Source organism: Notolepis coatsorum (assembly GCF_963971535.1).
Source record: "Notolepis coatsorum genome assembly, chromosome: 8".
Taxonomy (NCBI): Eukaryota; Metazoa; Chordata; class Actinopteri; order Aulopiformes; family Paralepididae; genus Notolepis; species Notolepis coatsorum.
Window position 1 is genome coordinate 115034324 of NC_140172.1, and position 24161 is coordinate 115058484.

General features: G+C 45.1%; 1 protein-coding gene across 1 annotated transcript in view; it reads left to right on the forward strand.

The window, feature by feature from the left end:
* galnt10 (UDP-N-acetyl-alpha-D-galactosamine:polypeptide N-acetylgalactosaminyltransferase 10 (GalNAc-T10)) overlaps positions 1 to 24161 on the forward strand; it is a 254013-nt gene that overhangs the window by 170716 nt on the left and 59136 nt on the right. Inside the window, exons 5-7 of the mRNA XM_084320169.1 lie at positions 7607 to 7792; positions 8579 to 8762; positions 23654 to 23771. Coding sequence (XP_084176295.1) covers positions 7607 to 7792; positions 8579 to 8762; positions 23654 to 23771 — 488 coding nt within the window. The remainder of the gene's footprint in view (positions 1 to 7606; positions 7793 to 8578; positions 8763 to 23653; positions 23772 to 24161) is intronic.

Here is a 24161-nt window from a genome sequence, read left to right on the forward strand (position 1 = left end):
ACTATACTACACTCAGCTAGCTATACTATGTACCGGTACACATGGTTCTGTCTGTATCACACAATGATGGATTATTTAGAAGTAATCTGTACTTCTGTGTGCCGGATTATTTAGAAGTAGTCTGTACTTCTGTATGACAACTAATAAAGAAACTATTTAGAGAAATCCCTCTTTGTGTGGTACAGAGCGAAGCATTTGTCACGATGCAGGGGGACTTTGCACGATGTGCAAAAATATCTGGTCTCACTCCTGATGCCACGCCTACTGCAGACACGACATTTCCTACACGGTAGCTTTCTCTTCGGGGTGGCTTTGTATGCAACCATTACATGCTTCACAAAGCCACCCACTAATCTGCTCTGCGGGTCCCCCAGTGGGGCCCTAGGGTCGACACGCCCCACCTGCTCAGCCCCTGCCTCCTCCTCATCCCCACCCCCTGCCTCCTCCCCTGCCTCCTCCCCTGCCTCCGCCTCCGCCTCCATCTCCGCTGTCACCCCAGGAATCTTCTTCTCCTTACCGTCTGTGTAGGTCCGCGCCACAGCCCTGGTGAACCGGAAGAGGTTGGAGTAATGCCCTTGTGGGTGCTTTTTTTTGTACAAGACAAACGCGTTGAAGATACATATTTGGATCAGATACATCACAAACTTTTTGGTCCACTTTCCAGTCTTACGTGTAACCGGATAGTACGATATATTTTGATCCAGCTGATCGACGCCGTTCATGAATTTATTGTACTCCAGGATTGATGTTGGCTTGAGCATCTCCACCCTCAGCGCTTTGCCCTTCTTCTGCTTCTTCCACACCATCGCCTTTTCCATAGTGTCCTCGTGGAAGCTGCTGATGGTCTTCACGATTCTCTTATCGCGCCATGCCACGATCAGGACCTCCTTGTTGTTGACCGCAATGCGCTCCCCCACACCGATGTCACGTTTGGTAATGTTCTTGATGATGGCTGGCTCGCCCCGGTGCTTCCTGAGGGTACCACAGACGTCGGTCCTCAACTGTCGGAGCCTGGCTGACATACGTACCGAGTTGTAGAAGTTGTCCATGTAGAGCGTATAGCCGGCCCCAGACAGACGTCCAAGCAGACCGACGACCGTGTCCCCCAGGATCGAGCCTTCCCGACAATATGGCTTAAATGAAAAGCAATATCCTGTGCGTGATTCGCACAGGAAGTAGGACTTGATGCCATAGCGGGTGGGCTTGTTGGGGTTGTAGACCCGGAAGGTCAGGCGGCCTCGCCATGCCATCACCCCCTCGTCAATGGCGAGCTCGCGTTCAGGCTGGTACAGCTCCTTGCACCTCGTGTTTACATGGTCGACTACAGGGCGTACTTTGCACAATTTGTCTCTAACCTCCAGGGAAGTATTGTCCGCAAAGTGGAGGAATCGCCAGATCAATTGGAACCTGTTGCGTGGCATGGTATCAGAGTAGTACGGTGTGTACATCATGTCGTCAGTGGTCCACATCTGGTCCACGCGAGGCTTCCGCAGGACACTGCTAAGGAAATGGAGTCCGAGGAACTTCTTCAGCTCCTTCAATGTGAGGGGCTTCCAAAGCAGTGCCCTGCTACTGGTTAGCGTGGGGTCCAGCCGGGCAATGGACTGCTCAGCGTAGAGGTTGGACTGGGCAACAATAGAGTTCAGAAAAGCATCTGTCAGGAACAGATCCATCCATTTCGCAGGCCGGTAAGATCTGAGTGCCTTGGCGTCCTGGAGCAACCCCGGTTGGGCTGTGAAGGGGATCCTTTGAGGCACCCAGCCCTCACGAGACCAGGCATTCTCCTCTTCCTGACGGATCGCAGCCCTGCTCTTCGCTCCTCCACGACCTGTCAATTATACAAATATACTATAACACCCCTACTGTAGACATTCATATGCCACGTAGTTACAAACTGTGTGAGTGAATGAGTGAGTGTGTGTGGGGTTCAGATGTCAGAGCTGGACGTGGTGTGGGGGTCAGAGGTCAGAGCTGGAAGTGGTGTGCAGAGTGAGGCCAACTTACCGCTCTTAGATGTGCGTTTCCGCCCTGCAACAGGTTCCGGCATGTCCAGACTAGCATCCAGTTCTAGAATCACATGATGTAATACATTACACTAGGGCAACGCATTGTCATTGTATTTACCACCATCACCACCAGACCAGGCCCTGCAGCAGCCAGTCACCACCAGGCCCAGGCCCTGCAGCAGCCAGTCACCACCAGGCCCAGGCCCTGCAGCAGCCAGTCACCACCAGGCCCAGGCTCTAGCAGCAGCCAGTCACCACCAGGCCCAGGCTCTAGCAGCAGCCAGCTACCACCAGGCCCAGGCTCTAGCAGCAGCCAGTCACCACCATGTACAATTACCTGCAGGAGTAGAATGTGATCCTATGTCGTTGCCAGTCTCAGCGTCACTATCTGCAGGGTCTGCGCCAGAATCTGAATTGGATTAAATTCATTCAGTAAGTAAGTCTCACAAAACACAATAGTAATACATTTACACATACATAAATGTAGTTAGTACATACCCAAGCATGTTGGTGTATTGGCCCCGGATTCGGTTTCGGAGTGTTCTGCTGTGTGAACACAAAATAAATCAGCGGCCATCAAAGCATGTACATGTGTGTGTGTTGTAATCAATGGAATTTTACATATGCTACACAACCATGCATTTAAATATAGGCCTCGCCATGTGTCCATGCCATTGTGTATGTGTGTGCTGTAATCAATGGAATTTGCATATAGAGGCCTCACCATGTACTGCGAAGTTCAAAGGTGTTGGAGAGGATGCATGTCTTTTGATCTTGTGTGTGTGTGTGTGTACACACACTGCACACACACACACACACATACACACACACATCAAATGGCATGGGGTGAGGCATCTACACACACACACACACACACATCCATGTAACTAAATGTAGTGGCCTGTACATGCCTACTATATCTTGATTTGAACATGCACAAAACAATATTCACATTGCAACATACCAATTACCACGTCGACCACCACCACCACGTCGTATCATGCCCAGCATGCAACTATTATCACTTACATGATAGCTACACACTTCAAAGAGCCACTTCAAAGGGCGTGCACATGCACACACACACACACACACGCACACAAGACAACCTAACTGTAGCACATGGTAGCGTGGCCTGTACTGCATGCCTACTATATCCTATATCATTCAACTATCGATTTGAACATGCACAAAACAATATTCACATTGCAACATACCAATTACCACGTCGACCACCACCACCACGTCGTATCATGCCCAGCATGCAACTATTATCACTTACATGATAGCTACACACTTCAAAGAGCCACTTCAAAGGGCGTGCACATGCACACACACACACACACACGCACACAAGACAACCTAACTGTAGCACATGGTAGCGTGGCCTGTACTGCATGCCTACTATATCCTATATCATTCAACTATTGATTTGAACATGCACAAAACAATATTCACATTGCAACATACCAATTACCACGTCGACCACCACCACCACGTCGTATCATGCCCAGCATGCAACTATTATCACTTACATGATAGCTACACACTTCAAAGAGCCACTTCAAAGGGCGTGCACATGCACACACACACACACACACACGCACACAAGACAACCTAACTGTAGCACATGGTCGCGTGGCCTGTACTCTACATCCCTACTATATCCTATATCATTCAACTATCGATTTGAACATGCACAAAACAATATTCACATTGCATTAGTAAACATGACGTACCGTTGCCCCGTCGACCACCACCGTGTCCGACTCCCACGTCTGAATCGTGCGATGAATCAGACTCATACCTCCGACCCAAGCCGAGATCATCGTCAGATGATTCCGGAGCTAGAATATAATAAATGCATATCAGCGTTAGGTTTGGCAAACTAACGTTACATAGTCACAGAATAAGCGGTAGGTAAATCATCAAATACACGTTTCACACACACACAATCACATGCATATCGCCGGCGTTGGTTTGTCGAACTAACGTTACATAGACAGTCACAGTATGTAAATCATCAAATACACGTTTCACACACACACACAATCACATGCATATCGCCGTTGGTTTGTCGAACTAACGTTACATAGTCACAGTATGTAAATCATCAAATACACGTTTCACACACACACATATATATATATATATATATAAGACCGTGTAATTACCTGGTGGTTCCCAATCGGCGCTCCCATCAGATTCGTGGGCGGTCGAATCGCTGTCCCCTGACTCGCATGAAGAAGCTATGACCACAGCGGCAGCCTTCCTCTTCCTCGAACTGCGTCGGGTAGAGCCGCTCCCGGTCCCGGGGAGAGACGCGTTACTGGGCCCAGCAACGGTCTCACGGCTCTCTCCGATCGGAGCTACCAAAGACGTTGGTGCTGTTGGTGCTGCTGCTGCTTGAACAACCGCGGGTCCAAACGCCAGCTTCGTCTGAACAAAGCGACCCGCCGCCGGATTGTCCCCTCGCTTTCCTACACTACGTCTCTTCATACTGATCTAAATGAAACTACTAACTGATCAAACTACTATTACTACTACTGAAATATACTACCTAGACTACACACTAATCCCTCGAATAGTACTACTACTTAGCACGACTAAGTACTTTCTAAAGCACAGCTGAAACCTTACAATTAGTCTGATACTACCACTATACTGTATAACACTATAAATATAGACTATAGGCTGATCTCAATTCAAATCTCTCTCTCAATCTCTCTCTCTCTCTCTCTATCGCTCTATCTATCTCTCTCTCTCTCTCTCCTCCAAAACCTCGTAGATTCTGGGATCGCGCTAACGTTTTATACCTGTGGTTACATTGGCCAGGTATGCTGGCCAATCAAATGCCAGATTCATTGTGGGGTACAATATTCCCCCTATTGTGATAGTGTTAGAAAATAGGGGGACACTGCCACCTAGTGAAATTTGAGAGGAAATGCAGTTTCCGGTTAAAATTTTCTTCCAAAAGCTCGGCGGTGAAGTTCAGACGGGGAAAATCGAAAAAAGATGTAAACAGATCAAAGACGCTGTACAGCGTCCTCGGCACCTTGAGCATGGCCGGGAAAGACGCTGTAAAGCGTTTCCCGGCACCCAAAGTGTTAACAGACCGCAGAATGGGACAACTCAGCACGCTCTGAGCAAAGAAAGGAACTGAGATATGAATAGAGTATTGCTTGCCTTGCTATCGTCCGGTAAATACGCTGATGTTATTGAACGTATAACTATATAATGTTAATGCCACAAAACGAATGCCTTTATTATAAAGTAGTAACTTTATAGTAATAATAATAAGAAAGGGTCGGGGGGGTAACCAGCCCTGCCCGCGACACCGAGTGAACTGCGCACGACCAGAGTTTCACTTTCAATAACTAATGCGTGCTTGCCGAATCCCAAACAATATTCATGCTGCAAAGTCATCCTCTAAAGATAGACATTTAGACTAGAGGCAGGCTATATGCTATAAAGAGTAGACTACTACTAAAAAAAAATGCATTCAAACTTTTTTTTTTAAATTTTTTGTGTGCGTGCGGTAATAACCGCGCGGTAGGAAATATTTTGCAAATTTGTGCGGTAAGGAAAACAGCAATACCGCGGCAGCTCTAGTCATGATCAACTGAAGGCGTATGCTATGGAACAATATGTGCTTGGGTTTTCAGAAAAAGGCCAGCTATGTGACGCTAATCTCTAGTTAGTATCGTGTATTGCATCAAGTGTAAGCACAGCAGAGCCCCGCTCCGCTTCAGACAGAGAGCACAGTGCATGTGTGAGCATGCATGTGTGTGCGCCTCGCGTCATCGGTTCAGGAGAAGCCGCGTATCACTTGTAAATATGGTGAGGCAATGGGGGGGCGTCTCAGGCGTCTTCAGAGTTGCGCACTCTGGGGGCTGGTATCAAAAAGTACCGTCTTCAGGCTGCCAGAACGCAGTTCCGTGTGGCAGAACGATGCAAACGGTCAAATACTTTGCCTAAAACGACCAAAATCAGTCTGGACATGGCCTGTGATTGTACCGGACAGCTCCCAGGTGTGAATGGCGACTGTGAGTGTGAAGCAGGGCGTGAAGAGCGTGCATTCAGCGAAATTACCCTTGGTAAATAAAGATGAGACAAAAGGATTGTATGGTCAGGCTGCAATATCTTCCAAACAATACAATGTCCTTCACGTAAGCAGACTAATGTGACCCTCCTGTGTGGTTCAGCCCGACATACCTAGGAAGTTGAGCATTTCCTGATTTCTCAGGTTTGGAAACGGAATGAAAACCGACTGACCGTAAGCAAACAAGCCACAGAGAGCAGGGTATGACAAAACAACCCTATCTCTCACTGAGCTTTTATTGACCTGTCAGAACTGACTTGACGTCGGAGCAGAACGATTTATAAACTCTTCTTAGAAGTCGATTGATTTCCTTTGGAGGCAGCTATGAGGAAACGATGGAGAATTGATGTGTAGAAAATGGACATTTTGGTCTGTCTGTCTATCTGTCTTTTCTTTCTTTCTTTCCTATCTACCTTTAGTAAATTAGCATTTTTTGTTTTGCAAGTTTTACTTTGTGCATGACAGGCAGAAATGGTCAAAGGACAAGTGAAAGTGAACTGTTTCCCCTGCATGTGGTTTGTGACGTAGATAGAGGCCTCGAGGGAATTGTACAAGCATCAAACACATGGCCACAGCTTGTGTTTTGTTTGGTTCAGCAGAATAGGTCCTTTTGACCCTTATTTGTCCTGCTCTTGGTAGGAGACAGTGATACAGGGAGAATTATTCCCTTATTTGCCTTGAGAGGAAGCAATGGCACTTACCACACTGAACAGAAGAGTAAAGGTCTCGCCTAAATGTGTTTAGGAAAACAACTACAATTTAACAAATTTACAATGTAGTCATTTAGCTGGCACTTTTAGCCAAAGCATTTGTGAACAACAAGTCATCAGGAGGGGTACATCTCTGGCAGCTAAGGGTCAGCGGCATTGTTTGTCAAATAGACTAACGAGAGTGTTACACTGAGTGCATAGTAGTATAGACAACTAGTATATATATATATATTAGGGGTGTAACGGTACACAAAAACCACGGTTAGGTACGTACCTCGGTTTTGTAGTCACGGTTCGGTGCGGGTTTTCGGGGGAACGTTTGGGTGATGTGTGCAGTAACTAATTGTACTTGTAGGGCTGTCGACGAATATTATATATTGAAATTAATAATCGAGTTTTGAATAAAATTCTGCACGCAAAAAAAGGTTCTGTTTGTTAGTGGTTAACGTACCGTTGTATTTGTTCGGTACACAGCCATACTGAACCTTAGGTCCAGCACTGAAACGGGTTTGGTACGGATATGTTTACCTTTTCACCCCTAATATATATATATATATATATGTATATATTAGCAAGATAGGTTGTAGAATACGAATAGTACCATAGTAGTTAGACGATTGATTGATTGATTGATTGAACATTTTATTAACAGATTGCAGAATGGGTATTATATGACTCTGTATGTGTGGTATTTGTAACTAGGCCTTGTGTAAATTGACAATAAAATACATCTTCAAATATCCCCCCCCCCCCCCCTTTTTTTTATTTTCTTCTCTCTCACTGTGCAGAGCACCTGAAGACGTCTTTAGAGGAGTACATGGTGCGCTTGCCCAAGGTGCGCATCATGAGGACCAAGAAGAGAGAGGGGCTGATCAGGACTCGCCTGCTGGGAGCCGCGGCAGCCAAGGGGGAAGTCATTACCTTCCTGGACTCCCACTGTGAGGCCAACGTCAACTGGCTGCCTCCGCTGCTAGGTGAGACACACGCACACACACATGCACACACACACACACACACACACGCACACACACACACACACACACACACACACTCTCACACCGATAACTAGAAGTCATCACCTTCCCATTCTCCTTCTTCTACCTGTGTTGCCGGCTGAGGGACACACACACACACACACACACTCACACATACTATTTCATCTCAAATGTTCCTTTTTCTTATCTTTTTTTCATCCGCTGTATATTGCATGACGCCTCATGTATTCCCAGTGGTTTCAGTCGATGCTTTCTTATTTCTTTCTTTTTATATTCATTGTATTTATAATCATTTCTGTGAAAGTGATACGATTTTTAGAAGAAGAAGACAGGAAATTAAAACATTCAACTGATCACCAGTTTATTTTTCATCAGTGCCAACTGGTCCATATTAACCATGTAATGACTATTTGACTAATGATATATTTTCTTCTCTCTCTTTCTCTTTCTCTTTTTCTCTCTTTTTTCTCTCTCTCCCTCTTTATATTTCTCTCTAATCTTTCAATTTTTTCTGTCTCTCTCTCTTGGTCACTTTCTCTCTCTTTCTCTCTCTATTGGTCCCTTTCTCTCTATTTCTCTCATTATCTCTCTATTGGCCCCCCTCTGTCTCTCTTTTATTTCTTATTATCTTTTCTCTCTCTCACTCACTCACTCACTCACTCACTCACTCACTCACTCACTCACTCTCTCTCCTCTCTCTCTCTCTCTCTCTCTCTCTCTCTCTCTCTCTCTCTATCACTCTCTCACTCTCTCACTCTCTCTCAGACCGCATCGCCCAGAACCGGAAGTCCATTGTGTGTCCGATGATCGATGTGATCGACCACGACAACTTTGGCTACGAGACCCAGGCGGGGGACGCCATGCGAGGGGCTTTTGACTGGGAGATGTACTACAAGCGCATCCCCATTCCCCCGGAGCTGCAGCAGGAAGACCCCAGTGAGCCGTTCGAGTAAGTAACCGTAGAGGAGTAGGAACTGAAGCTCCCCAAAGCTTCTCAGGTTCCCCACGGTCAAGTCACATGTCTCAGTGCCTCACACCTCCCTGCCCCCCTGACCCTCAATTAAGATGAGGAACAACTCTCACAAGAACATTAACTGGACGAAGAAGGGAAGAAACCTCAGGAGTGAAATTTACCTATGCTCTCTTTTCTTGATCCTCCGATCACAAATGTTGCTTCCCTCGGACAAACTTAAACAGGTTTTCAGATTGTGTAACATAGGAAATAGCATTTGTATCTATCCGGGCGACAATATCAGGGATAGTAGTAAAATATCCAGCCACTGCCAACAAGCCTCTTCAACTCATTCAGAACGCAGCGGCCCGCCTGATCTCAAACCTACCGAAGTCGGCCCATGTCACCCCACTTCTTAGGGACCTGCACTGGCTCCCCATTGCCACACAAATCCGCTTCAAGGCCCTCGACCTAGCATACCGTGCGGCAAAGGGAACCGCTCCCGGTCAATGGTCTCTAACTACACACCCTCAAGACCCCTACGCTCTGCATCTTCTGGCCGTCTCAGACCCACTCCTATCCGAGCTCCGGGAGGGTCATCAAAGAGAAGCCACCTATTCTCAGTCCTTGCCCCACAATGGTGGAACGAACTGCCCACCACAGTTAGGACAGCCGAAACCCGTCCAATCTTTCGCCCTCGACTAAAGACGCACTTCTTCAACCGTTATCTGGAAAAAAAATAATAACTAACCTTAACACATCCACCGCCATAAACGGCTTACGACGGGTTTGCTGATCATGCGAATTCCGCCAATCCACGGCATACAACGTTATTGAGATCATATTTCATTTTTTCGCCATGGTATTCATAATTCCCTCACCCAGCCTCGGCTAAGACAGTGGGACTCGGCACAACCGTGCAACGCTTCTATACCGCCACCTGGTGGATGTTCGGGCGAGTTACTACCGGAAATGGATCTCTGGTTTAGTTTATTCGGATCCCCATTAGCCATTGCCACAGGCATAGGCTACTATTACTGAGGTCTGGTGATCTCGGTGCATCTGGGAATTCCGTCCAGCAGTCACATATTGTTGCGGGCTCTAGACACACATCCGTGTATATGGATCGCTGCCATAACTCAATAATCTATATGATTTGGGCGTTTATTGCGCCATACAAGCCGGAAATGGATCTAGTCGATCGACGTCAAATAAGTGGGATCTTTTTCCTCCAGTCTCATCGGCGAACGGTAAGAGGACAGTAACATTACTTTCAGCTTGATGGTTTATTCTTTTCAATGCAAACCTGATCAATATATCACCCATACTACATAAAGCATTTACTGACGATCACGGAATTATAAACGACCCCCCCCCCCCTTTCATCCGCGCATGATGAGTCATAACGTTTAGGATCGTATTCAGTTGGATTTTTTTATATAGCGTCTATCGCGAATAAACTGCAATCGATAATCTATACTATGCGTTTAGGCCTATAACTAGCGTTCTAGGAATTACTGCAGAAAACGATAAAAACATACTTATATTCTAGACGGTATTTTCGTATGAATATATGAATGAAAAGGTATAACGTTCCTACATCCTGAACGATAGATAATCGATGTTGAATGGGCCATAGTAATGTCAATTTAGCAATACAATTTAAAAAGTTATAGCCCTGCAAAGAAGGTGAACATCTCCATAGGCTTAGACTGTGGCAGTGATCATACATTGATGGATATAAGCGTGGCAGTTAATGTGTTAACTAACCTTATTGTCATGCACTTGTCCTAATATACTAACCTACACTGTAGCATTTTACACTTTGATGAACATTGTTACTCAGCTGATAGATTTGTGCCCTTCCTGATGACTTGTCGTTCAGAATTTTGGATAAAAGCGTCTGCTAAATTACTAAATGTAAATGTACATGCCCATTCTGCCACGGCAGATCCCTTTTTTTTTTATCCACTTTTTCTCCCATTTTCTATATTTTTCTCCCATCCCAATTTTGTATCATCCAATTCAACCCTCCCCTGTCACGGACGCTGTTTCTTGCCTCCCACAAGCCGGCTGCAATGTTGACTAAGTCATACATAGCACAAGTCCCCTCCGGTACTTGAGGTAACAGCAGTCGCATCTTTTCACCTGCGCAGCTCGATCTCTCAGTGGCGAGGAGTAACGCGTGGGAGGCTCACACTGCCCCCGACACTTCCTGATTCTACTGCGCAGGCGCACCAACCGACCTGTAGGAGTCGCTGTCCACAACGCCCGATCCCCACCCATCAGTTTCCCACCCCCTAATACGGCCAATGTGTATTAGTACGGACGACCAGCTAAACTGAAAGCAAATGTGGAGCGCTGGGCTCGAACAGGCAAGCCCAGCATCTCCAGATTTCGTGGCGAGCGCCTTGCCCACTATGCCACGTAGCCGCCCTTTGCCACGGCAGATCCTATTATGTGAAGGCAATAACTCCAATAGCTTTCATTCTAATCTTTTCAAATGTGTGGTGCCCATTCATAAACCCTTTTGATTTTGGTGACCCCATGACCTTTCCTCTAGTGACACCATCAGGCCAAACTTTCACTCTTCAAATTAGTATTTATCCCCACCTGTTATTCATACAGTCATGAAGCATCATTTCATAAATGTACGTAATTTAGACAGTAAATTGTCATTTCGATAATGAATAGGCCAATCCATATGACCACCAGATCCCACCCAAAACATGTTTTATAATAAAAAATAAAATAAACAGGAAGTGATTTGTTACATGTGAAAGCTCTGTCCCATTCCTACCAAACTTGAAAAATGGTCATATGGTCAAAAGGTCGATTGCAAAGTCGAGCCATTCAGGTTCAGTTTTTTCACATGATTAGTATTTTTCTGAAAGTTCAGAGTGGATGAAACGCAGGACGCACTGTTCATATTGTTTGTTTCAGAACTCTGTGGTTGACCCATCTGCTGTTGTGGTGGGTTGCAACAAAATAAGTCTAGTGTGGGGAAACTGTGAAAAAAGACCATGCAATAAATAATTCATAATAGTTCATCAGAAAATCATGATCATAGTTTTGTAACATTATTGTGATTTTGTATGTTGGAATATAATTTATTCAAAAAAAAAAAAAGGCAAACCTTTCGTAGTGTCTATACTACTATGCAATATACTGTACTACTATGTATATACTACTATAGTACACCACAGTCCAAGCAAAGCACTGGAGTTTGGCACTGTTATATGAACAACACCACTTACCCTTGACCGCCAGAGGTGTATCCCTTGCTGGCTTTGTTGTACACAATTTGTAAGTCGATTTGGAGTGTCCGCTAAATTACTATATGTAAATGTATTTCCAATACACAATTGGCTGATAGGCATTACAGCTCTGAAACTTTTAAGTGTATCACTGTTTTGAGCTATATTTGTTGGTGGAGCTGAATTAGAAAACAATATATAATTGAATAATAATTTTCAGAAGTTGATGTATGTTTTGTATGACACTTGCAGTAGGCAGCTTCTGCGTTTACCTGCCCAACTTAAATAGAGAAAGCTCTGCATCACTTTTCAAGCACGACTAACAAAGATTTTAATCACTACGTGGCAGGCCAAAAACATCTGATTGGTTACTGATGCAGGGAGCTGTTGTTTTTTGGCCAATCAGACATGTTTGGCCTGCCAAGTGGCACACAATGTGCAAAACCAACTGCCGATCAGAGGCTGGGAAATACTTTTCATTATTTATTTTGAAAAATGTATTTCATAGCTGCTGGTGCCTCTGGGAGTCTGTGGAAAACCTTTGTTGCGTGTGCATGCACTTGAAAAGTGATGCAGAGCTCGCTCTATTTCTTCAGGGCAGGTAAACTCACTCTTGCTAATTTCTCCAAAGTCGCCTACTGCAGCTGTAACTACTGTAGTAGTTAGTAGGCTGTGAAAATCTCCTGCACCCCTGCTGCCTTCTCCTCAGGATCATCACAGCCGCGCCCCTGATATACAGTACAGTACATTATGAAGCTTGCTCGCTCGCTCTCTCTCTCTCTCTCTCTCTCTCTCTCTCTCTCGCTCTCTCTCTCTCTCTCTCTCTCTCGCTCGCTCGCTCTCTCTCTCTCTCTCTCCCCTCCTCCCTCTCTCCACATCCCCCTCTCTCTATTTTCTCTCTCTCTTCCTCCTCTATCTTCCTCTTTTCTATCTATGTCCCTCATCTTTATTCCCTTCTTTCCCTACATCCTGGTCCATTCACCCCTCTCTCTCTCTATCTCTATCTCTCTCTCTCTCTCTCTCTCTCTCTCTCTCTCTCTCTCTCTCTCTCTCTCTCTCTCTCTCTCTCTCTCTCTCTCTCTCTCTCTCTCTCTCTCTCTCTCTCTCTCTCTCTCTCTCTCTCTATTTCTCTCTCTATCTATCTCTCTCTCTCTCTCTCTCTCTCTCTCTCTCTCTCTCTCTTTTGTGTGTGTGTGTGTGTGTGTGTGTGTGATATTTCACACGTATAATCTCTACATTAGGACTTAGGCATGCAGCACAGCACTACATTAATCTTTTATGGCCATATGGATGTTTCGGGCAAGATGCTCCTTTCCGGCAGGCTGCCACAAGGATAGGATATAGGTGATATAATTCAGGTAATGATCTGAATTAATGCAATATCAAATACACCATTTGTTCGGCCTAAAGGGCTTTCTATTTGTAAGGCCAAATTATTGCTTGTTTGATGCCAAAGACTCCATTTTGTAAAGCAGAGGGGGGGGGGCTACTCTATTTGTGAGGCAATGTTTCTCCTTGCTCGATCCAAGGACAATTTGTTTTAGGATACATTACTCTATATTTATGGAAAATACTGAATTGAGGCCTGAGGGGTGGGGTGGGGTGGGTTGGGGATGAAGGAATTCGATTTGAAAGACACCAAACAAATTTTGCCCATATGGATATGTTGGGTAAACGCATTCCTCCGGTGCAGATGCTGGTTCATTTTGTGCACCTTTTTAATTAAACTGAATGTACACCAACCAATCACATGTTGACAGACAAACATTACAGCCACGGAGAAAGTTTCATTGATCGCCGAGGTAAATGTGATAACACACACACCAGGCCATACCGCCCCAACCATTGTGAGTCCTGGGGGATCTAGGTAACATCGGCCAGGGTGGCTGTGTGCTTCAGGAAGATAAGAAACTAAAGCAGAAGAAATTAGCTGCAGGATGCTCAGGATCAATCCTTATTTCACACATTAGTCTGCTGCACTTTCCCTCTGAAATGACCTTCATCAGAACAAATCCTGTTTCAGACACTAACCTTTTCATTTTTACTCTGATTGACGTCACAAGACGCCGGCTTAGAATTAAGACGTAGCTAGACGACAAGATCCATCTTGAAGTGTGTGTGTGTGTGTGTGTGTGTGTGTGTGTGTGTGTGTGTGTGTGTGTGTGTGTGTGTGTGTGTGCGTGTGCGTGCGCGTGCGTGCGTGTGTGTGTGTGAGAGAGTGAGTCCACACACATTGGCTCCATGGTGCGTGGGAGAGTATCTTTATCCTTGTTCTCAAGTCTCTTTCTTTCTGTCACACACACTCCCTCTCTCCCTCTCTATTTCTCTATCTTCCCCCGTCTCTCTCTTTCTCCCTTTCCTCTCTAGCTATCTACCTCTCCTCCACTCTCTCTCTCTATGACCCCTCCTCTGGGCTCCTCTCTGCTCTATTTCATTTAGAGATGAGCCCAGGCCTTTGTCGGCTCTCCCTTCGAGGTCAATAGACTGAAATGGAGAATATCAGCTCTTTTGCAATCATAATTAAAACTAAATTGTGACGCAGAATATTCATGAGCCGTTAAATGGAATTCGGATTCCTCCAGCGGAGCGACGCACTGCTAGGAAGAGTGATATAAATCTTCCAAGGACGAGGAAGAGGGGTAATGAGGAAGAGGAGTGGTGTGAGAGGAAGAGCGACGGACGAGCAGGTTTCCTTGTTCAGTAGTTGAGACTTCACTTGGTTTCCTCCAACTGCTGCTGTAGAATGACCCGACCGTTTTTATGGAAGGTATTTATTATTAGGGTCGACCTACAGTATATACAGTATCGCTATCACTATATTGGCCTGGTCTGTGAAAAGATCACAAGAATGTCCCAATCAAGTTTCTTGCCCCCCCAATATTTGTATTTTCCTGGATAATATAGCTGCACTGTATGTTAAAGTTAGTAAAAAAAATAACTATCTAATGTAGGTAAGATATTATTGGTAATTTAATTGCCCTGCTGATCAATTAAGATATGCCATAATATCTGATATTTCCAACCGGGACATCCCTAATCGCAAGGAACTGGAACAAAATAATGGCCCTGGATTATAAAAAAAAAAAAAAAAAAAAATGTCCTTTGTACTTTTTAGTTGTTGTGCCAATTCCCTTCCTGGTCGTTCTGGGGAGGGTGTAGACTACCATATGCCTCCTCTGATACATGTGGAGTCGCCAGCCGCTTATTTTCACCTGACAGGAGTTTCACTGGGATAGCGATTCCTGCTGGTCGGTCTCGTGGGGGGCGCCTGTTCAGCAGGGAGGGGGTCTCGGGGAGATGCAGTAGCATGAACCTCCGTGCGCGTTACTCTCTCCCAGTGAAACTCCTCGCTGTCGGGTGAAAAGAAGCGGCTGGCGACTCCACATGTATCGGAGGAGGCGTGTGGTAGTTCTACACCCTCCCCACTGTACCTATAAATACTCTAACTGCTCAGGGCCTAACGACTACCAAGTGCAGAGAACACGTCAACCCTGATCCTGCCTTCATTCCTCTGGTGGCATGTTTGCTATGTAACACATTTTTAAGATTCTTCTGATTACCGTCCAAGGCTTGTCCGGGTTTGGCCCCAAGCTATATTATTGACCTTCTGACCTTTTACGAGTTGCCTGAGATTCTCGGGCACGTCCCTTCTGGCTGTTTCTCGGTCCAGGTTGAAAAGAGACGCCAGGGCTTCTGCTCTCTGGAATGCTCTCCCTTAGGAATGTAGATTAGCGGACTCACTGACATCATCCAATCACACACTCAGGGTTTTAACCAGCATGTTTCTTTTCATGAGAGAGAGGTCTAACCGGTTTGGTCACGGGAATGAGGTGTGACCAGGGGTGCGTTGCTCATGGGACGGGGTTGCAAGCCGTGCAACCGGCTCTGTGAGCAGAAGCACGCACATGCACGGATGTGCACGCGCGTGCACACAGGAATGCGCTGCACTCGACTGATGCACCAACTCGCTAAGTACCCACCTGGCTACGTTGCATAACAATAGTACAGGTCGTCCGGTGTGTTCAAATACGTTCTCAGATACATTAACTTGTGAATGAAATGTGTTACATTCCATTCGTAGAGGCAATTAGGCATTGTCTTTAGTCTGTGCGTATGCGAGGGAACATTTATGCGCATGCGCCCGGGAGCGCACGTGCACGTGGCGTCATTAAAACACAGTGCAACCAGCTTTTAAATCAGCAACGCACCCCTGGGTGTGACTGGTGGTTTAACCTGGCTGTCTTGGCTGGCTGATTCTATTAGAATGTGGCTTCAGTGACTGACTGGCTGGTTCATTAGAATGTGGCTTCAGTGAGTGACTGGCTGGTTCATTAGAACGTGGCCTCAGTGAGTGACTGGCTGGTTCATTAGAATGTGGCTTCAGTGAGTAACTGGCTGGTTCATTAGAATGTGGCCTCAGTGACTGACTGGCTGGTTCATTAGAATGTGGCTTCAGTGAGTAACTGGCTGGTTCATTAGAATGTGGCCTCAGTGAGTGACTGGCTGGTTCATTAGAATGTGGCCTCAGTGAGTAACTGGCTGATTCTATTAGAATGTGGCTTCAGTGAGTGACTGGCTGGTTCATTAGAATGTGGCTTCAGTGAGTAACTGGCTGATTCTATTAGAATGTGGCCTCAGTGAGTGACCGGCTGGTTCATTAGAATGTGGCCTCAGTGACTGACTGGCTGGTTCATTGTGTTGTTGTCTCCCCTGGTGACGCCTCCAGAACTACATCCACGTTAATAATCCATACATGTTATTCCTAAGGTCTCTAAGACGGTCCCAGAGAGAGAGAGAGAGAGAGAGAGAGAGAGAGAGAGAGAGAGAGAGAGAGAGAGAGAGAGAGAGAGAGAGAGAGAGAGAGAGAGAGAGAGAGAGAGATTTCCTGGGACATGGAAATAACAATACTGGAATTGATTTGGGTGGTGTTCCTCTATAAGGATAGCACTGGTGTGCGCTCACACACCACCACCATGACAATCACCGCCAAACGCTGTCCTTTACTATGATTCCAAAATGATGATCAGCTTTTTTGCATCTTGTTGCATGTAGCATAATAACAGACGCAAAGATGACTTCTGTTTGCCATTTTTACCTACAGTATAACGTTAGTGTAATAACGATTGCTATCTTTATCTGTCACATAATGTAGATTACGGAGGTCAAACATTATGCCGTGATGTAATCAAACGGGAGCTCCGCCCACACCACTTTTCAGGATGCAGTTCCGCTCTGATTTCGGCCCTTCAACCCATGACCAGGGTCACGTTCTCAGATCATTCAGTACCATCTTGTAGCGATAAAGGCACTATGACCAGGATAATTCAACACAACTAGATGTGTTCTTCGCGTGGCTGAATGTACAGAACAGTGACGTCTGTAACCGTGAAGTCTCGGGACAAATACACGTACCGTTACACTCACAATCACCGCTGACGCCCTGCAGAACTGTACAGAAACCATACAAGTCAGAGTACACAGCCCATTAAAGTGGACTCCATTCCTGAGGGTGAACATGGAGATTTTATTCAGCCTAGCAGGTCATGGAGGTCTAGGGTGCGAGTGCGTGCGTGCTCCTGCTGCTCGAAGAAGCCCCCCCCCCCCACTGCCATACAATGGAAAACGATGTCTATACCACCCACACTCTGACTGACCTGATTCTCACCAGGAGCAACAGCCTGATTCCCACCAGGAGCAACAGCCTGATTCCCACCAGGAGCAACAGCCTGATTCCCACCAGGAGCAACAGCCTGATTCCCACCAGGAGCAACAGCCTGATTCCCACCAGGAGCAACAGCCTAATTCCCACCAGGAGCAACAGCCTGATTCCCACCAGGAACAAGAGACTGATTCCCACCAGGAGCAACAGCCTGATTCCCACCAGGAACAACAGCCTGATTCCCACCAGGAGCAACTGCAAGCAACAGCCTGATTCCCACCAGGAGCAACAGCCTGATTCCCACCAGGAACAAGAGACTGATTCCCAACAGGAGCAACAGCCTGATTCCCACCAGGAGCAACTGCAAGCAACAGCCTGATTCCCACCAGGAGCAACAGCCTGATTCCCACCAGGAACAACAGCCTGATTCCCACCAGGAGCAACAGCCTGATTCCCACCAGGAACAACAGCCTGATTCCCACCAGGAGCAACAGCCTGATTCCCACCAGGAACAAGAGACTGATTCCCACCAGGAGCAACAGCCTGATTCCCACCAGGAACAACAGCCTGATTCCCACCAGGAGCAACAGCCTGATTCCCACCAGGAACAAGAGACTGATTCCCACCAGGAACAACAGCCTAACACAGGGCTACCCAGAGCTTTTTCATTATCTATGTCGTTCAGTTTTTCCGCTTGTTAAACTTGTTCACCTTTTGTTGCCTGGCGGTCATTATTCGTCCGGCCTACAGTTTCAGTTAATTCATTTGGCTTTCGGTCTTCTGGACAGGGATGGGCGATAATGTGAAATGGTTCAAATCTGCATTCACAGGAAGATCATGGAGATGTTGATATATCTTTGCACGATCCATGCTGAATTTCTACTCATAACTTTCTGCCTATATTGTACAACAGTGGCTCAGGTGGTAGAGTGGCCGACTGGCCGTCTGGTAATCTGAAGGTTCTAGTTCTATTCAGTTCTATTTCGGCTCCTCCTGGCAGCGTGTCGAAGTGTCCTTGAGCAAGACACCCTAACCCCTAACGCCTCCGCCGTCTGTGTATGTGAGGCACAAGTTGCGTAAGATGCATGTGTTGTAAAGCACTTTGGATAAAAGCTCTATAAAAAAAAAAAAAACAGTCCAATGCATTCCCCTACTTCTTCTGATCACCATTTTGAAATGGTCCTGAAGCGTTCCCGGCCTTGACATTGATAAGTTCTACTGGGCCCGACAACAGAAACTGACACACCGTGTCCCCGGTCTGTCCTTGGTTTTCCTGATGACGAGCTGACCACTCCGCTACATTCAGCACCCCTCCAGGGAAGCGATCCTACTGCACTTCTGAGCTGAAGGACCATTATGTAGTTGGAACTGTGCCACTTGTCATGCCAGTCAGGGACCCAACAATGGTGTTGATGGGTTAATTGGTTGTCGACTCTTCTGGGACGCTCTGTGATTGGAGATTGAAGAGAAAAAGAGGGACACCTACATTTGACACACGCACACACACACACACACACACACACACACACACACACACACACACATACACACATACACACACACACAGGCTTATTTCCCTGATGACTCTATGGGAGTAATGCAGCCCCACTCACCTCACGAACAGTTTATTTCATTTAATTTCAAACCTTTATTTAACAGAGGTTTCCTTAATTTTGTCACGTTGAGTGTACATATGCAGAAATTAGCAACACAAAAACAACATAAAAACACAACAAGTAAGGATAATGAATCAATTAGAACATGTACAACTTTGACTATTACTATGATTGACACAGGTTGGAGATCAAGGTTTTAAATTATGCAACACGGAAGACAATCTCAAACTAAGGACTGTTGGAGTCCATTCCATGAGCTAGGAGCATCTTAGCAAAATTCAGATCCACCCTGTTCTGAGCAAACTCCGGGGACCTTAAATTAAGGACCAGCCAGTCACTAGAACGGATTCCATAGGTTCCATAATTCCATTCCAATAATGATGTAGTATAAGGAGGTAGCTTACCAATAAGGGCCTTAAAAATGTACAAATACCAGCAACTTGGAGGCAATGTTGTCCACATGGAATTTTTATGTAAATTTCTCATCAAGCCACACACAAGATATTTATATTCAGTGACTCTGTCAATGCTAGAACCACTTACATGTGTACACCATCATAATCAATATTTCGGGCTCTAGAAAACAGTATCAATTTAGTTTTACTAGCAATAATAACCAATGCAAGTTTAATAAGAGCTTCCTGGTGGGTAATAAAGGAAAGTTGTAGGTTATCAGTGGCCAACTGTACAGAGAATTGAACCCTTTTGACAGATCAATAAAGAGGGCAGCACAGTGTTTCTTTTAGTAACTAAAGAGATGGTTGATAATATGGTTGGCTCTGAATCCAGATTGGTGTGGGCTTAGTACAGACTGATTTGAGAGAAAGGACTTAAGTTGATTATTCACTAAAGACTCCCAAGACTTTCACTAAGCAGGTAACTTTGAGATACGACGGTAATTATTTAAATAATCTCTAACACCAACTGTATGCAACAGGACCACATGAGCAGATTTCCAGACACTATGAAATCTTCCTGTTGAGATAGAAAGATAAAAAAATATGTGTCAATTGCTCTGTAATGAGTCCAAATTATCCTCACCAGTAGAGGTCTTGGGATCTATGGATTGGAGAGTGTCTAATACTTCTTCATGTGAAAAGGGACGAAAGGAGAATTGAGGGGTGTGACTCACACAGTCAGTGTCTATATCAACATTAACATCAACAGGAAGAAGTCTGATATATTCTCTATCAAACAGGTTTCCAGCAATGGCAGTGTTTATTAAATGCAAGGCAAATCTCCTTCTCGCTAGAAATAACACAATCGTCAACACTAATATGAGTGGGTAGTGAAGTGGAGGTCTTGTTTTTTCCTTTCAGTTAACTGCCTTCCAAAACTAGGCCAGGTTTGTGTAGGAACTTGTAATTAAATCGAAATAGTCATCTGATTTTGCCTTTCTCATGCAGTAGCTGTGGTACATCTGTTTCTGAGTTGTTTGAAGGCAAGCCTCTGCTGTGTTTATAAAGACAGATATAAAGTGTCGCACCCTGTGGCATCTCTGTCGTCATTTACAAGCTCTGATTGATGTGTGACTGGCAGGTTCTTCAGGTACCTCATGCCAGGACTGATCTGGGAAATACTTGATTTTAGCTTTAGCGCGGCAGACTCGTGGAATCTCTCTTGCAAAGTGACCTGAAACGTTGTACTTCTATTTCCTCTTGGTCGCTTTAGATTTGCACTTCAATAACTGTCCATTTCCTGCTTTAACTAAACTTGCTTGTTGATTTGTACGGTTGTATTTATCTTTTAACACATTCCCTGCCACGCACTTTCAGCATCTTATACCATTCTCTGCCAGTACTGTAAGTCTATGGAGATGTTCACCTTCTTTGCAGGGCTATAACTTTTTAAATTGTATTGCTAAATTGACATTACTATGGCCCATTCAACATCGATTATCTATCGTTCAGGATGTAGGAACGTTTTACTTTTTCATTCACACATTCATACGAAAATACCGTCTAGAGTATAAATATGTTTTTATCGTTTTCTGCAGTAATTCCTAGAACGTGAGATATAGGCATAAATGCATATATTAGATTATCAAATGCTGTTTGATACCGATCGACGCTATATTAAAATGTTCAACTGTACATGGTCCTAAACGTTATGACTGATCATGCGCGGGTGAACGGGGGGGGGGGGGGGGGTCGTTTATAATTCCGTGATCGTCGTTAAATGCTTCATGTAGTATGGGTGATATATAGATCAGAGCAGTTTGTATGGATAATAATAAACAAAAACGTTGAAACTCACGGCAGCCTCCTCTTAGCGTTGGGCGATGATACTGGAGCAAACAGATCCCAGTTATGTGATGGGGATCTAGGCGATCCATTTCCGGTTTGTATAATAATAATAACAGCCCAAATCATGTGGATTATTGAGTTATGGCAGCGATCCATATCCACGGTGTGTGGCTAGAGTCCTGGGATGATAAACGAGTGGCCGGACGGATTTAGGGACAGACCGAGCTCCAACAGGCATATCCGGTTTGGCAACTCGCTGATCAGCCACCAGGTGGCAGTATTGAAGCGTTGCAGAGTTGTGCCGGCTCCGAAAATATGAAATATGATCAGAATAACGTTGTACGCCGTGATCTGGCAGAATTTGCATGAACTTGAAACCCGTTCTATGATGTTATTGGCGGAGAAAGTGTTAAGGGGACCGGAAGGCTGTTCCATGTTCCACTTCCCTTTATCGATAGAACATTTTTGCTGAAGGCGGTCTTTCTAAAATGGACCTCACAATCCCCTCTGGTGTTTGACCTAGTGGCTAATCCAGTGTTCCTTTTCTCGTGGATAAACTCCTTGAGAGGGGGAGGGGCTAATCTGTGCAAGCATTTATATACAAAACAGGAACTTTTATAACGTCTGAGGTTTTCAAATTTTTTAATTGGATGCTTATCCAGGATTTTACAGTGGTGGTATGCGTACAGTTTCCTGTCATATACCTTCAATGCTCTCTTGCAAAGTTGTTCTATGGGTTTCATGGCTGTGGCCCCAGTAAATGACCAGTTTAGAAGGCAATATTCAACTGCAAGAGAGCACCATGAGTCCTGTTTACTTCTAGTAGCTCATCACAGTAACGTTAGTACAACTGCAAGACCGCACCATGAGTCCAGTTTACACAGTGGTTATCAGCCCTCTTAGGCCCAAGGCACGCCCTTCTACGGTCACGATAATTATTATTATTATTATGCAGATTGCAGAGTGCATCATATGTCATGATTATACTGTTATTAGAGATAGTTGCCCTATAGCACATATTGCAGACTTGACAAATAATGATTGGATAATCCACACCTGACAGCTAGCAATCGCATCATTCATCAAAAACATTTGTTTTCATGGAACACAGCAAGAGCTTGCAAGGCAAGTGTACTATACACTAGTAGGGGTGGGAATCACCAGTTTCATCATGATACGATACGATATCGATTCTTTGGACAACGATACGATATTTGCCGATATCACAAAGTCTCTCACGATACAATACGATACGATTAGATTCAGGTGCCTGCGATCGATATGAGATGATATCATATGCCCATTTAACACAATCAGTTATGAGACTCACCACAGGATTTTCAAAATAAGAGTATCGATATGAATCGATCTTATTACATCGCATCGATCCGATTCGATCGTTGATAATTACATCGATGTATCGATCTGGATCGATGTATCGTCCCACCCCTATACACTAGTGTTCAGAATAAGGACGAGCAGCGGACATAATTATTAGGCTAACAATAACAACCCAATGCTAAGTGTTTTATCTTTGTGGAAGGGATGCTTAATTTATTAATCAAATCTAATCTCTCATACATGATCTATTATTTCTTGGATGTTGTTAAATATACACCCAGACACTGTTGATTCTGTTGTTTCATTTCTATTTTGCAATTGCCAGTATTTCTTATTGTACTTGGACAGGAAGGCACACATATGGCATTTGATCACAGCACAGAGCGGTGGTAATAGATGGATCACATGTTCCTCTGAGAATATGGTGATCGGGAAGTGTCACTACAAAGTAGGGACGTGTGTGTGTGTGTGCGTATGTGCATGCGTGCATGTCCCTCACCCAGCAGCAGAAACAGCCATTGGTCTCAAAGTGAAGGTGATGCCTTCTAGATATCGTACTACTATATTATCGTACTACTATATACTGGTATACTTGTGAGGATCATATGTCTTCACAAACATAGAAATATAAGGTACCGGTAAATCTATTAAATGCCCTTAGATCCACGTTGAAGCTATGCCACATTTGAGTCCTACAGTACGTATGTAGTGCAATTATATAGGTGGATTCAGATAAAGCATTTAAAACAATGTGTTGTCTGTCTCCCAGGTCCCCGGTCATGGCAGGCGGACTCTTTGCTGTGGACAGGAAGTGGTTCTGGGAACTGGGAGGATATGACACAGGTCTGGAGATCTGGGGAGGGGAACAGTATGAGATATCCTTCAAGGTAAGAACCAACATACAATGAGAGAACACACAAGGTAAAGAGTGCAACGGTTTTGATGCGCTCTCTCTCTCTTGTCCGCTTTCTCTCTTCTCTCTCTCCCTCTCTTTCTCTTTCCCGTTCCCTCCCTCTCTATATATACCCCCCTCTCTCTCTCTATATCTCTCTCTGTCTCTCTGTATATCTCTCTCTCTCTCTCTCTCTCTCTCTCTCTCTCTCTCTCTCTCTCTCTCTCTCTCTCTCTCTCTCTCTCTCTCTCTCTCTCTCTCTCTACCACGCTTCAGGACACACATTAGGGGTTTATAGCAATTTCACTTCTCATCAGCCAACCCCCTTCCCTCTCTTTTCTCCCTCTCTCTCTCTTCCCCCTCTCTATCCCTCTTTATCTCTCTC